General features: G+C 36.3%; 1 protein-coding gene across 1 annotated transcript; it reads left to right on the top strand.

Moving 5' to 3' along the window:
* On the top strand, positions 1-14,269 carry LOC127938951 (E3 ubiquitin-protein ligase RNF217). The gene is made up of 6 exons (XM_052535883.1): positions 1-955; positions 7,334-7,564; positions 7,716-7,880; positions 8,995-9,196; positions 10,209-10,280; positions 11,465-14,269. Exons 1-6 carry the CDS (start codon positions 110-112, stop codon positions 11,542-11,544), a joined length of 1,596 nt encoding a protein of 531 aa, XP_052391843.1. The 5' UTR covers positions 1-109; the 3' UTR covers positions 11,545-14,269.
* Positions 14,270-16,562: the final 2,293 nt, after the last annotated feature.

Here is a 16,562-nt window from a genome sequence, read left to right as displayed (position 1 = left end):
TCTCGGACCCGGAAGTGGTGTAATAGTTTCTCGCTCTGTGTTTAGTTTGTGAGTTTGAAAGCGGACTGTGTGTGTGTTTTCGCACAAATGGAAAGTTGACCGCTCGGGAATGGAAGATGAGTCTTCCGTGCGTGTGAATGTCACGGCTCATAATATGCCCGGTTATATTGGACGCGACGTGGAATCTGTCCATGTATCCAGCGGGACACGGAGCACTGATTTCGGCCGGGAGGTCCTCAGTAGTGAAGCGAAGGTGCCGTCATCATTGTCGTTATCCTCGAAGGATGTTTTGGAATTTCATAAACACAAACATGAGCCAGGAGGAAACAATAATAAAGAAAATGACGAGAGGGAAAACATAAGAGCCGTGGACATTTTAAGAAGGAATTTTGGTTCGACTAGTATCAGGGATCCAGAAGATCCCAAAGACCTGGAGAAAGTAGGATTGAACGACTTGGATCATGAAAGGATGCAATGTAGCACAAAAAGTCTCCAACAAAGCATGGACAGTAACTCAGGATTGGGAGATCCTGATGGGAATCATCAAATCGATCATATTGATTTGAAGAGTGGTGAAGATCCCAGCCAATCAAAAGAGCACGTTTACTGCACTGTATACTGTATTGCCAATGATAATTATAGGATACCTGTTGAAAAAACATCATCTGATCACGAAACTACATCTTTGTCATCATCATCATCATCTTCATCAGATGTGCTGGTTTTACCTCCCACCGACTTGCCAAATTCAGAATTGGACTATGAGCACTATCCAGCGCCCTACACAGTCACCGACTTGATGCTGTCTGGAATAAACAGCTATTACAATGCTGACAACAGTTTATCTGTTGTGTTAACATGTCGTATTTGTCTTGATGACAAAAAAACCTTACCACTACACTGCTGCAAAAATGCAGTTTGTGAAGAATGTCTGAAAAGATACATCATCTCACAGGTAGCCGCATCCATCGATACCATCTCAATGCAAGGTTTTCCTTTCTTTTCAGCACTCAATAAAATCTTGTTTGCAGGGATGTTCCTTTGTTTGTGTCTGCAGCCACCTTTAAAGTGGACTGATGCAAACCTAATATGCCTCTACATGCCAGCAATGAGAATCGCATCCTAGTGAACCTGTGAAACAGCTGTCATCTAATCCTCATGTGTTTTTCTGTCTTTATACCTTGGTATAGTGAGGGTAATACTGTGATACTGAATGATCACCATGTTTATGGTCTTAATTACAAGGTACCTCCAAAGTGTTTCAACAAGCACGTTTTGCTGGAGGATCACCTGTCAGCCCGATATTTGCTTTTTTTAATTGATTGTCTTCTAATGATAGCATGTTTCTGTTTGTTAATGGAGTAGTTCTCCATTGTGTTTGTGAAAACGTTCTCAGTCTGTCCTGCCCTGCTTTGGAGAAGTGATGCATTTCCTGTGTTGCTTAGACTGGCCCGTGTCATCATAGACTTGGACATGTTAGTTTTAGTCATTTTGGTACTTCGTTTGCTGCAGAGCAGAGGCCTTTATTGTGTAACACAATACAGTCATGTCTTTGTGACATAAAAAGCATGACCATTCTGAGTTCCTCATAAAGTTGTATGACACACCAGCATGTGTTTAAATGAGTCTGGTCAAGGCTTTGGTTAAACGTACATTTTTTAAAACTTATTTGTATATTTACTTTTAAACAATTTGGACTAGGCACAGTCAATTTAGCAATTATTATTGGTGCTTTAATTTGCATGCAGTACTTTAGTTAATAGATATTTTGCATTTGCAAAAAAAACCTCTTTGAAAAGTTGCATCTTTAGGTTAATCCTGTTGAGAGCATCACTGATATATAAATTCAGATTGGCTGTTGATATTAATGGGGGGGGGGGGGGGGAGTTGAGACAGCATAACAAGTTTATAATATTTCAACCTCTAAACTTCTCAAGACCCATTGGATTCCACTCCATGTAGCTGTTTTTGAAAAGAAGAAAATGCCTCATGTAAACAACCCCTTAAGCTGTGTTTTATGTTAAAATAAATTGTGTTACTAGAATTGCGACAGTTGTGTCTGGAGATTGCAGACATTGAAATGGTAAGTCTAGGAAATGTGTCTGACCACGTCTCTTGGACCCGAAGTTGTAAAGGGATAGATGATCGATCTAAACAATTAAACTTCTGCAAACATTTACTCAACCTAATTTCATTTTAAACCTGTATGACTCTCTTTCTTTTGTGCAACACAAAAGAAACATTGGAACCCAATATACTTTGAAACAGTTTCAGAAAAGAAATTACAATTAACACATTTGTAAGTAGAAAGACTGAAATTGTATGTTATTGTAAAACGTTCTGTAGTCATCTTTAAAATGTTGAGTTTCACAGTAAAAAAAAAAAAAAGGATATGGACATTAAAAAAATGAAAAACTTAGGGGGCCTAAATTAATTTTTCATTTTTCTTTGAACTTCTTTAAGACCTTCATGACATGTAACCCTAAACTAAAAATATATAGTTTTTCACATCCGTAGTTTGGATGAGAAACTGTAATATCAGGTTTTTAGAAAGAGGAAGAGGTCTAGACATTTCTTTTTTCTATCTTACCCAGTGGCAGTGAGTCATGTTGCTGGCAAGTGGAGGAAGAACTTGTGCTGTAATTGATTGCTTAATCAATGATCTCAGCCTCTCTGTGCCCTAATTACGTTACGTGACTGCTGGCTGGAAGGTCTGTGCAAGGTTTGGAGGCAACATAGAAACAATTTCCCCTTCTGGCGGGATCTTGGTTGTAATCAAGTAACGTTGGCTTGCCTGTTGCTGTTCTTCCCTCAAATCAGATTTATTGCCCCCGTGAATGATCTTGGGGGTCAGGCAGAGGTCGCTGTGATGATGATCGCTGTCTTTTGTAACTGAAATGTATTAGTCTGGTTTTGTCTTATTCATGCCCAAGCAGTAACCTGCATTTGGTGAGCTCGCTTGGCCTGTTTAGCTGCAAGCCTAGACATTTTCATGACTGTGTTCTGGAGTGCTCAATTATGACGATGATGCTGCCAAAAAGAATTTTGTTTCTGTAGCCGCTTACAGATAGATCGCCACGGCTCCCATTTTTGTAGCGCTTGTTTTGCTATTCATGGACTTAATATGAAAAGCTGATTACCTGTAAAACCTGTCTGTTTGAATAGTATCCAGTGACACAGCTGTGTACAGCGTCATAACAAGGTGGTGTAATGAATGAGCACTTAGTTTCTGATTCCGGCTCTTGAAAACATGAAAGTGTCCAGCTTTATGTGAGCATTAGGATAAAAAAGTACAGTCTATGACTAGATTTATGTTTTTACTTTAGCAATGATTTAATCTAAAGTGATATTGGCTTAAATTTTATGGACATTTGCAACTTTTTTCAAAATATCATCTTTCATTTTCGGGTGAACTATTCCTTTGAAGTCTGAGTTTACGAGTTAAGTTTTCCCTTTTGTTGTATGATTTGAATCATCATTGGTGCGCTTTTCTACTTTTTAAAGGTGACATTCGGCAATCCTGCTTTCATATCAGTCATCTCTAGGCCTGTGCAGTGCATGATTTCAAAAGCAATTTGCATAATAAGAATATATGAGATCAAATGAATGCTATGAATATGGTTTGTAAGCAGATGAAAGGAAAGGGCGATCGGTTAATTTGCACTTTTACCGAGGAGAAATGGCAAGAGGTTTGTGCTACAAAAGACTCATTTAAATAGCTAATATTTAACTTTACCGAGCCACTGTTTCTCATTTCAGGCCTTTGTGTTGGGTTTGGCAAATGGGGCGGCTGGTCTAAATGTCAGGTGCCTATGGCAAGGGCGTTTGGTTCATTCTTAGGAGTGATATTTCAGAATGCTGGCTTGTACTGGGACGTCAGTGGTTTACTTATTACGTTTAAAGAGACTTGGATTGTCGAAATATACAGCATGTCACTATATAAAGCCATATCAGGATTACGATTATAAATATGGTGACAACCGTCTCGTAATCTGACTATTTTAATGCTTTTGAAATGAATGTTGTGTATTAAAGTGTTGTGTGATGAAATCAAAACAGGATACAGAATTGTAATCTTTAATATTAATGAAAAGACATTCATGTTGTGAGTATGATAACATGCAAGTAAACATTGGCCTCTAAACATGTTATCATAGCCTATTTTTATAGGTTTGAGATCTACAAATTTATTTAGATTTTTGTAGTTATTTTTTTAGCAGCATTGTTTCAAAGGACATGGATAAAGAGACAACTTCTCAGAGCTTTCTAGTGTACTGACAGCATTTGGCACGGTAAACTATTTTAGAGAGTTTGTGTCTTTTTATATTCACCCCCTGTTAAGCAGTACTGCTACAGCCATCAAAACATTGCTTTTATAACAATTACATAGCCTTCAATAATAAATTACAACTACTGTCAGACCTCAAAACGACTGCTTTAAGTAATGTTTTCATTATTATGCATAAACTGGGACTTCTTCAGTCTGTGCTATTTTTTGATTGTTGCTCTGAGTAAAAAAAACAAAGCTTGTTTTCAGCATCATGAATGTATCAAGTTAAAAATAGTTCTGTAATTTTTTTTAAACATGAGATCCAAGATCCTTGCATTCCATTCCACTTTGTTATGCCCCGTCCAGCTGTTTTTAAACCCAAGCATGCAATCTGTGTGAATGCATGAAATCTGTGGTTTTTTGGAGTAATGAAATATCTCTTGTGTGACTGGTGAAAGTATATGAAATCCAACTCATAAACTTAAAGTGGCACAACCCTAGAGCACAGAAGTTTTTTTTTTGTTGTTGTTCTTTTTTTCTATAGTCAAAAACTTTTTCATTCACCTGTCTATTTCATAAACATGGAACCAAGTTTTGGAGCAGAGTGTTTTGTATTTTACAAAATGATTTGGTAAAACTGTACCAGAGTAATGCCTACACATTTTGGAAATGTCTGCTTTGAATTTTTGCTTTGATGTACAGTATATGCCTCAGTAGATTTGATATTAGGTATCAGATTGTGTGAATGTTTGGTAAAGATTTGTTGGTTAATTTCACTGACCTTTTGTAGGCTTGCAGAATAACCGGTCCATTTAAATGTATGAATGTGTATAGTTTCTGCTAGACTGAATATTGCATACAGCCTACTGTAATTGAGATGTATGAGGCCTTAGATTAAAATATGCATGCAGTGCTCAGATGAGGTGATGCAGGAAATCTGCTGAGAAAATAAAAAATGTTTGATTACTTTTTTTATAGATGCTAAACTGAAAGTGTTTGGACATGCACTTTTCCCACAGCAATTTGGTTGCTGTCTTACTGTTGACTGAGTGTTCACTGTAATAGATCTGCTATATTCTTAACAGGCCTCAAAGAGTGAATTCTGCACTCGATTTCAAATCTATCAAAAAGATATGTCCCTTTAAAAGATAGCCCACCTCAAAAGGTGGTGCTGATCAATAAGAAACATGTCAGAGTGAATACAGGATGCCAGCGTGTGATATGGCAGGCTGGAAATCAAACTCTCCATCCATACTGAGAGGAATGTTCACACCTGCAGTGGGTGCTGAGTCCCGTTATTGTGCGAGCTGTGTGGTCGGCCCATTAGCAGCAGGCTGACAGGTGTAAAAAGGGCCGGTGGGTGGCCCTGGGGGAGTGCTAGCACTGCTGTCACCAGTTGGTGCCACGTACTCAGGTAAGGGCTCTCATGGGACTGCCAGATCTCATTAGGTGCCACACATTCTGCCACAAAAGCCCTTCTCTCAACATGAGCATTGTTAATGCTGTTTACCAAGACTATCTTTTGTATTAGTCAGGTGCATCATTTAAAAATGACCTAAGCAGCGTCCCCAAACTTAGTACAAGCCTGTTCCAGCAGAAGTTAGGTAAACTAAACTGTGTTCCCCAAGTGATGTACAGTACTATACTATCCACTGCACTCATTCATCTAGTGCATGAGGTTTAATAGTTTATTTTGTCGTCCAACATCAGAGTGTAATAGCCACTTTCCATAGACTATGTAAGGGAAGCTGCAACAATTGAGTGCACATTTATCCATTTAGCCCAACTGTATTAATCAATATTTGTGTACTAGTTGATTATTTGGTCTTAAAGTCACAATGTAATGGAAATAGCGACATCTTTTCTTCCATATTGTGACATACTGTACATTATTATTGACAAAATAAATTGATGATTGGATAAGTCTGACATATACGTCACCACAGAGAGAAGGTTGTCATTTCACCAAAAGATTGGATTAGGACAATTCAATTAAAAAAATGTTTGACTGCTGCTGTATGGCTAGTCAATTACTGTGACTCATCTCTAAAAGTTACTCTTGCTCTGTGACACTGTTACAGGATTAACCTTATCTCAAGAGCTTCCTCAGATTGGGGTTATTGTTATCAAGCCATTTCCATATTTTAGGGATGGACATTTTCATAGTGGACGTAACTGTGTGGGTTCATTTTTGTCATCCTTTCTTGGTGCTCACATCATCATGCATTGACAGATGGAATTCAGTCTGGTCTATTTTAGTCCAGAATGCCTTGCTTCCAGATGTCATGGCAGATTTTATTCCAGCTGATTCGTAACTACCCAAGACTTGCCCGGTTTTACAGTTTTCTCTTGACCAAACTCTTTTCTTGTCACCTCAGATAATGTCCCTTAAATGCTGTTGCTTGAAATCCCAGCACAAAAATAAGAGGGTGGAGTGTAGATTAGTTCTCACAATGGAAATGCTTAGTAATCCAGTCGTCCCAGAGGGGAGATGAAGGAAGATGGGTGGGGAACCAGAAGCAGGATGTAATCCTCTCACAGGGGAGGTGCTGATTGTCATAGTCCCGCAGCTGTAGGACTACACCAAAGCCCTGTTATGTGAACAATGAGAATGAAATGGATCTCACTGATCCATGAGATCACCTAACTCCCTCTAGGAAACTAGGAAAGCTCATTCAACACAGATCCATTTATCAACGAATCATACCACGTTCAGCCTGTGCAAACTAGCCCCTAGGGTTAGCCCTCTTCAATCACGTATTACCGTACTTCAGTGATTGTTTGATAAGGTGACGTTGCTTGTTGACTTGGAAGTACCTCATGTACAATGCTGCTTGTACAGTGGCTGTTTGACTTGCTTGTGTACACAGATCGTTTGGACTTCCTCTAATCACTGATTAAAAGCCACTATTTCCAAGAACACGAAATCATACTCACTGTACGGTTAACTGCTCTCAAACAGGGTGGTTTACATATTTAACTGCTCATAGAGTCGTGAAGGTTTACCACTGCATTAATGGAGCGGTTTTCAATGGATTTGGCTGATTGCATGTTTCTTTTAAGGTTCACGTGGGTCGGGCACACTTGGTGTGTCCCATCACAGAATGCAGTGGTTTCTTGGAGGATAGTTTGGTGATTTCGCACCTGTCCAGTGAAGAGCTGGCAAAATACAAGTACTTCTTGGAGCTGAGCAGACTGGACTCCAGCACGAAACCATGTCCCCAGTGCAGCCTGTTTACCTCCCTGAAGGGTCGTAGCCAACAGACGTCCACCAAGAGTGAACATAAGTATAAGGTGTGCTTTTTCACATGTTGCCCATTCTGTAGTTAAGAACATTACTATGTGGAATTATTTGTCTTAACTCTGAATCAGAGTGACTTTCTTTGCCAAAAGGCTTTCTTGAGTAAGCAAACTGTCTGTCTGTCTCTTCAAATATTCCCCGTAGATTCAGTGCACAAAGTGTCAGTTTGTCTGGTGTTTCAAATGCCATGCACCCTGGCATGAAGGCCTGAAATGTCGAGACTACAGGAGAGGAGACAAACTGTTGCGTCACTGGGCCAGCGTCATCGAACATGGCCAGAGGAACGCTCAGAAGTGTCCATTCTGCAAGGTAATGAACATGCTTTCCTAAAATGCTCTGTACATATACTGAAAACTGGATTTTTGTTCATTTTCTTTGACATGGAAACGTACTACAGTACTACTGTACACAGATGTTCATGATACCACATTTGGTATGGTATTGACATCACAACCATGAGTATATTCATTTATGCCCTCCCACATTTACATATAAACTCATTTATATATAGTCTTGGTAATACTTTACAATAAAGTTCAGTTTGTTAACACAAGTTAAATATTATACATATATAATTCATCAATTAATGTTTAATGTTTATTTATACAACTTGAAAACAGTTTTGTTATGTTAACTATTGCATTGCTTAATGTCATTAGAAGCTTATTGTAAAGTATTGTTTAATTTTAGTCTGAGAGAAGGTTTGAAAACTCATCTGTCACAGTTTCAAGACACTTTACAAGCCCTCAGGGGATTAATAAAATGCAATGTAAAATATGGCCTAGTTAAAATTAATAGGAGTTACTTAGTTCAGATAAACAGAGTCAGTCATTGTAAAAACTGAATGTTCCCGTCTGAGATAGTGAGGAAGGATTGTGTTTATTGTCTGTTTTCTCTTCCTTTCCTCCTGTCTAACTTTAATTACGGTCTTGGGAAAAACAGCATTCCAGTCATAAGACGTCATAATACTGGGGTCTGGGCACAGTGATCCTGAATGAAAGTCCACACAAGATCATTTTCTCTGCACTGAAACAATTTCAAGAGATCAGCGAGTTCTACAAGGCGTTGCTGTTTTCCCTCCAGACATGTGCAGTCATGATGCTTTGGAAGACCCATCGTAACACAAGTTTTTAGCATAGTGCACATACCTGAGCCAGATACCCGAAGGCTTAGCTAAGATCTTCCCTTTCTGAAGAAGTTTCTCAACCCATAATACTGAGAAGTGCATTGTTTGTTGGAATAATCGCAGTGTAATCATTGTGAATTATCATTTTGTGAGCTCTAAGCTTTCACTAATTGAACATGTCAGTCGCTGAAAATCTGCCCCACTAGTTCACAGATCTAACTAGACATTTTAAAAACAAGTGAAAATCATTGTGATTTGATTACTCATTGCCAAATTATTTGTTCTCCATACCAACAGATCCACATTCAGAGAACGGAGGGCTGTGATCACATGACCTGCACACAGTGCAACACTAACTTCTGTTACCGTTGCGGGGAGAAGTACAGGCATCTGCGCTTTTTTGGGGACCACACCTCCAACCTGAGTGTGTTTGGATGCAAGTACCGCTACCTGCCGGAGAAACCCCATCTGCGCCGGCTGGTCCGAGGCTCTGTTTGTAGTGAGTGTGCATAAGCAGAGAATACAACATGATTTATTTAAGCTTTTTCTGAATATTTGGGGTTACCTTGGAAACATAACATTGGCTTATCTTAAGTTTTCTTGCCGTTTGTTATCATAATGTGCTCTTAGTTGTTTCATAACCTGCTTGTTTCCAATATACAAGTATTCTGCTGTACAGTATATATATCAGTGTTTATACTGGATTCTTTTTCCCTTGAATCCAATTACATTTAGGAATGATAATTATTAAATTGTGCATTTGTAAAAAACAAAAAAACAAACAAATCAATAGCCAACAATGAAGACAGACTCACAGACTTTACAAACTGTCATTTTTTTTGTTTTCTTTAAAATAATGCATGGGGGGGGGGGCTGTTTTCTGATCATTTTGAGTCAAACATGGCCAAAAAAAGTTGCATTATTTATGTATCATCTCTTTATTTTATTGACTTCATTTAGATTGCAAGCTCACCAATGAACATTAGTATACAAACACACTGTGGTGTGTGTATGTATCATTTTGTGTATAACTGCAAAGTTAAATATGTATATTTTTATGTTCGTTTATAGCTGTACAACCCTTGCACTTCTTTACGCATACAAAATATGTTCATTTCTAGATTTTATCACAAAAACAAACTGTCCTGACACAAATAGAGCACCCTAAAAGAACAGTTTACACTATTTCAGACCATGCTAGTTTACAACTCCCTGATAACGCCAGTTAGTAATAGCACAGAGATACGAACGACTCCATGATCTTCTTTCAGTTTGCATATCTGTGTACACTTTACGTGAGCCAGTGTTTGTGTGGTGTCCTCAGGCTAGTGCAACGAACTGTGGTATAATACCCAACCATCCATACATCACAGACACAAGTGTTTGGTCTAGAGATCACTGGGTTCACATTAACCGACTGACTTGTTGAGAAAGACAAATGCACTCCATCTTCTCTTTAGTCCAGCAGTAGATAGGAATTGTAAATGTGTTTTGTTTTGCTCGTTTCACAGTGAGTAAAGTGCTGGTGGCTCCCGTGGTCATTGTCCTCGTGGTGGTCGTTGGAGCTCTGGCTTTGGTCATAGGTAAGGATTGTGTAACACTTCATGAATCTCACAAAGCCTGTCAGGAACATGTCTGGAATATATTTGATCCCAGATTCCACAAATTCAAAAGAGTAAAAGATTATATCATTATATTTGCTTTTTATAGCTATTTTTAAAACATTTTTAACATTATTTTCATGACAGTTAAGCACCTGTCTCAGTTTTATAATGAAAACATAAATGTGGTTGTGACATAAAATACAATGGTGAAATGCAGCAATGTATTTAAGCATTCAAAACTGAAGAAAGGAAATATGGGTGACTAGGATGTTGAGTATCATTTATCTCTTTCATTCAACTGCCTACTTTCAAGAAATGTATATATTTATATTACAGAAATTAATTATTTATATGCATCTTGGCAATATTAGTTTTATTGCCATTATGTATTTATATATTACCTTAATGGTTTTTTTAACAGTAATGGGATTCACTTAATCTCTAATAAGAACATGAAGGAGACTAATGAAAATGGCACGAAATTAAAAAAATTTATGTTTGAAAAACAAAATGAAAAAAGTAATCAGACTCATAAATAAATAAATAAATAAATAACTTCATGATCCTGAAAGTAAAAATAACATCATTATAATAATGACAATAAAATTGAAGATGGGACAACTTATTCCATTGAAAATAAATAAATAAATAAATAATTTTAATAATTAATTAAAAATCAAACTGAACAATCTGTATCTTTTTCTTTAATAAGATGTCAGTCGGTACTGCTGCAACACTCTTCATACTGTAGTTCATGGTTCTGTTGTAATTGGCAGAAGAGATTTGTTCTTCCACTTCTGGATGCTAAATATTTTAGCAAAACTTATCTTTTAGTCTGAATTATTGCACTCCCAAAAAAATTAATATACCTTACAAAAACAGTTTCTAAATATCAATAGCTCAACTTCCACAGACGTTCTGAACACGCATTAGTTAAACTGTATTCATTCAGTACACATGTATACTGAACCAAACATTTTTATTTATGAATCTTAAGTCACTTGGAATTTGCTTCAGTTTTATATATATATATATTATCTTTGTTTTTTTTTGCGTAAAGCTCACTGATGGCACACATAACTTTATACTGTGATTGAATGGCTAGATTAGTTTCTTGTTTTGTGTGACCGAGCTGTCCTGTTTTGTGACTGATCTCTCCGCAGGCTTGTTTGCTCTGCCTATCTACTACATCTGTAAGAGGAGGAGGAAGCGCTCACAGGGGTCGAGTCGCTGGCTGTGCTGATTCAGCTTCAGTCTTCCTGCTCAGGACCTGGACACACAAACACACACCCTGAATAGCCCTGGGTGCCAAGTGAACGAACACTGGCCACTTATACAACAGTCACAATATGCAGTTTTCCTGTTGGCTGCATCTCGTGAATATCCTCAATTGCACAGTGACCCTTTCCTCCACATGGCGTATTTGGCATCAGGATCAGAGACTAATTGAGGAGATTCTGTTTTTGGGATGTTTGATTTATAACCCCCAAACTGATTTGAATTCAGTTCATTTTTAGGAATGGAATTACAGACTGGTTAATAATTTCCTGCAGGATGTGTTATGCAGTGGAGCCAAACAGCGTGAATGATTTTGTCCTTCATTCTACTTATGACGTACATCAGATGTTATAATCTGTAAGCGTTTAGTGCATGATGATGGTGACTTGATGAATTAATGTCTGTCCCTCTTGATCCCCTCGCTATTCCTCCCTCCCTCCCCTTCATGCTGTGCCAATATCCGCAGGAATTTGCATGATCAACAAAACCCGTTTCTGTCTACTGCACTGTGGAAAACAAAAGGCCCTGAATTACAGGGACCCGCAGCTCCACGCCAAGACATGGAGGTCATCTAGGTCATGCAAATCAGTACTGTATCATGCAAGTGTTTTAGCTCTGTGTTTGGACAAATCTAAAGCTGTAAACCAGACACAAAATACACCATGGGGTCCAAAACTCTGAGACCACTTTTTGAAACTGCATTTTGAATTTCTCTAATTTAATATTTAAATGTAAATTTGTTCACTGGAGTTGTTATTTGATAAAATAATTTGCAATGAAAATATTTAGGATTTCCTAACTAAATTTATGTAAATATATATAATAAAAAAATGTGTGTGTCTGTGTGTACAATACATAGGTCATTAAAAATATATATAAGATTTAAGTTGGAAAAATCTAAAATATTTGTATTATTATTTATTTTATTATCAGCATAACAGTTAGAGGGAAAACAAATTAAATTAAATGTAAACTTGACCTGAATTTAAATTCTCAAATGTAATATTTAAATTTGAATTGGTTCACTGCCGTTGGTAATGCTATTTATATTATTTATTTATAATAATATTTGTAATGATAAAATTTTTTAGATGTCCTAACTTGATTTTTTAATGTTAATATACTGTATATAACAAAAAAAGTTTATTATATATGTATATATATATATATTACATAAAATTTTACTCTATAAACACACACACATATATTAAACATTGTAAGAATGAATTGTGTATTATAAATTATATTAGCGCGCACACACACACACACACATATATATATATATATATATATACAAACACACACACATTTCAAAATGATCTGATAAAACAACAATTAGAGTGAAAACAAATTAAATGAAAACTTGAAATGAATTTAGCCGTATTTTAATAGTCTATTTTAGCAGTCACGTTTTTTTTTCATCATGAATTCAAAATTCACTTTATTTACTTTCTTCATGCATATTCAATATCTTTTTGAGAGTGATTCATCTGTGCATGTGATTTACAAAGAAAAAATTGTTTGTGCGAATCCTGATCATTTTATCCAAAATGACTTGTGAATAATCCAAAGAACATCTCATCATATGTAGGAGTTCACAAGATTGATATCAGAAATGAAGAATCGTTGAGAATATTAATAATGTTGATTTTGAGTCCCAGATTCGCAGTGTGGTCTCTGATTTTTAAACCCCACATGGAGACATAGTGCATGCCTTACACCTTGAACAAACCGCTTTCTACTTGAGTGTATATATGTTCATTTAAATTGAAAGTCCATAATATGGAAACTTTGACATTCATTTCTAGTATATTTTAGCTTTGCACAGAATGCACACTGAGACGTAGCTACTGAGCAGCACAGCGTTCAAGACTATCAGCCCAATAGGCATCCCTGCTGTATTTTGCACAGTGTTATAGATTCATATCCACTGTAATCCATTGCAACATGTTGGGTTTATTTCAATCTCAAGCTGTTACAAAAAAAAATTATAATGTAGCATGTTTTATAACCTTGACCATAATATGTATATTAGGGTACATGCAAAGAAATTTTAACAAATGGCAACCCCTAAAGCTTGTATTGATTGGAGCTATCCATTTAATATTCAAACTAAGGCTGGTCTGGAGAAAAGCCAAGAAAGCACAAGGAAAAGTATTGCAGGAAAGATTGTAAGGTTGTCTAACACTCGTTTGGGTAATGCCCTACACAGAATCATCAATGTAATAGCACCTAATTCAACTCTGATTATAAGTGATCATTTCAAAGTGGTTATTAATTGGATTTTGTAAGACAATCAGTTATGAAGATAAACTCAGGCCGGTAGTGAATGCCACTGTTATTCTCAGGGAGAATTTCGTCACATCTGCTACACACTGCATTATCACTCCAGGGCAGATAACTGAATTATCTGTGCTTATATTAAGGAAGAAACAAAAATCAATCTGAATGTTACCTTGGGCTGTTTTAGACATGCTAACATTATAAACTGAAAGCTTTGACTGCCAATGTGGTGGTGGTGTTTTTTTTATTTTTTTTTATTTAACTCAAGAGACGGTGCCTTTCACCAGTGGGATTGAACTTTACTCAAAGGAACTTTGTGTATTTTGAGAGCACACCTGCTGTGATTGATTTCCAAAGACCTGTAATATTTTATTCCCTAAATATACTGTAGAATGTGTCTGAATCTATTCCACAACACCTTTGTTTAATTTTTTTATATTTTATTTTTAAAATGCACATTGTATTTTTTTTAATTATTATTATTGTTACATTTGCTGCTGCACTTTATTTTCAGATTTAAAGTCAATTCAGGCCTGCAGACAGCAAATATATGTCTTTATCATGTTTCAGTAAGAATTAAAAGAAGCTGCCAACATTTGGTTTCACTTGGCTTTTAATAAGTGGTGTTTGCTAAGTAAAATATCACTATTATAATTGCTCATACTCAGGGTTAGTGATCTGGGAGGGGGGGGCTCTAAGTATTAGATTACAGCATGTCTCCCAAGATGCACAATTTGTGCTACAGATGCACTACTATTTAAAAATTAAGGTCAATAGTTAGTCACTTTTTAAAGTAATTAATAAATGTATTCAACAGGGATGTATTACTTTGATCAAAAGTGACATTTATAAAGACATTTATAATGTTACAAAGGGGGTTTTAATTTCAAATAAATGCAGTCCTCTTGAAATTTCTATTCATCAAAGAATCTTTGGTTTCTAAAAAAAAAAAAAAAAGTATCTTTGTTTCTATAAAATATTAAGCAGCACATTAATAAGAATTGTTTCTTAAAGGGATAGTTCACCCAAAAATAAAAATTTGATGTTTATCTGCTTACCCTCAGGGCATCCAAGATGTAGGAAACGATCAGTCTGTACAAGAAACTGAACAGTATTTATATTGTTTTTTACCTCTGATTCACCACAACTGTCCTGAGCGCGTTCTCGACAGCCAGTGCGTGCTCAGGACAGAGAGTTTGGACTTTGCAGTGAATCAGAAGTAAAAAAAACTATGTAAATACTGTTCAGTTTCTTACACAGACCAATCATTTCATGTCTTTACATATCAGTGTATCATCACAAGCTGCAGTGTTTAATTTGGTTTTGATTGTTTATGTTTTTTGTACTCTAAACCTGTGCTTCCCATTCACTTCCATTATATGACTGACAGACTGCAACAGTTTGAGTTAAATATCTTCTTTGTGTTCTACTGAAGAAACAAAGTCACCTGCATCCTAGATGCCCTGGGGGCAGATAAACATAAAATTTTCTTTTTTGGGTGAACTATACCTTTAAACACCAAATCAGCATATTATGATTTCTGTAGGATCATGTGACACCAAAGACTGAGAGGACATCTGAGGAATAAACACATTATAAAATGTATTAAAATAGAAAATGTATTCTAAATTGTAATCCTTTCACAATAATAGTGTTTTTACTGCATTTTGGTCAAGTAAATGCAGCCTTGTTGAGCATAGATGTCTTTCAAAAATATCTTATCTTACAATATATCTTATATCTTATCAACCACCATTTTAAAAGGTTAATCTTCTACCATGCTACAATGATTAATTATAAATATGTTTATTTTAGCTAATACAGTAAAACCAGAAAAACCTGACAAGTTTCCATGTATAATTTTGTATATCATGAAGTGGAGAGTGTTCTTATGATGTGAGTGAAGTAATGCCTCCATGTATAATACTGTATTTTATGAACTTTTGTAAATGTAACATCTGTCCAGGGACTGCAGGTGGAAATTAGCATTTTTTGCTATAACCTGGCACATGACATCTCTTCTTTTTTAGACTAATGTTTTTTGTGCATTGTCCCTGATTAAATATAAAGAAACTAATTTCTCAACTAACAAAATCTTACTGTAGTTGCAGGCAACTAACTGTGTGACCTACATCTACATAAAGGAAGTGTGGTGACAGACGTCACTGCTGGACTAAGCGTACTACTGTGATTTGCATGTGCAGCAAGAGAAAATATGCAAGTCTAACCACACATTGGGATAAAATAACTATTGTCTTCTATTTCACATCCAGAGAGCTGTTGTCCATCTCATTATGTGGTCTGGGTGTAGCTGTCCGCTGAACTAGCAGCTGACGCTAGCTAAGTTTGGAAACGTCACCCAAGTGGCAGGCTAGCTTTTATAATGAAATACATTAAAGTACATTTTGATATAGTTAATTTAATTATGCAGACTTCATGTCATTAATAACTTTTTTTTTCTCTGTGGAAAATATATTTTTGTCCATATAATGGATGTCAGTGGGATCCAATATTATTTATGTTCAATTTTAAACCAAAAAGAAAGTCATACAGGTTTGAAACTACATGAAAGTGAGTAAACAGATTGTCTGTTGTGAAGTTTGAATCTACATCCAGAGATTACAACCTGTGTGTGTCACATGAGTGACGGTTTCCTCAGATTTCCTTCTTTGACCCTCTTTGCTGGTAGTCTCTGATAAT

This window comes from Carassius gibelio, chromosome A20 (genome assembly GCF_023724105.1).
Source record: "Carassius gibelio isolate Cgi1373 ecotype wild population from Czech Republic chromosome A20, carGib1.2-hapl.c, whole genome shotgun sequence".
Taxonomy (NCBI): Eukaryota; Metazoa; Chordata; class Actinopteri; order Cypriniformes; family Cyprinidae; genus Carassius; species Carassius gibelio.
The sequence above is the reverse complement of the archived record's forward strand: the minus strand, read 5'-3'. Positions and strand labels throughout refer to the sequence as shown.

Coding starts and splice junctions, on each gene's coding strand:
- LOC127938951 (XM_052535883.1), top strand. CDS start 110: ATGGAAGATGAGTCTTCCGTGCGTGTGAATGTCACGGCTCATAATATG. Junction 9,197..10,208: donor GGTCCGAGGCTCTGTTTGTA/GTGAGTGTGCAT, acceptor CTCGTTTCACAG/TGAGTAAAGTGCTGGTGGCT. Junction 10,281..11,464: donor AGCTCTGGCTTTGGTCATAG/GTAAGGATTGTG, acceptor ATCTCTCCGCAG/GCTTGTTTGCTCTGCCTATC.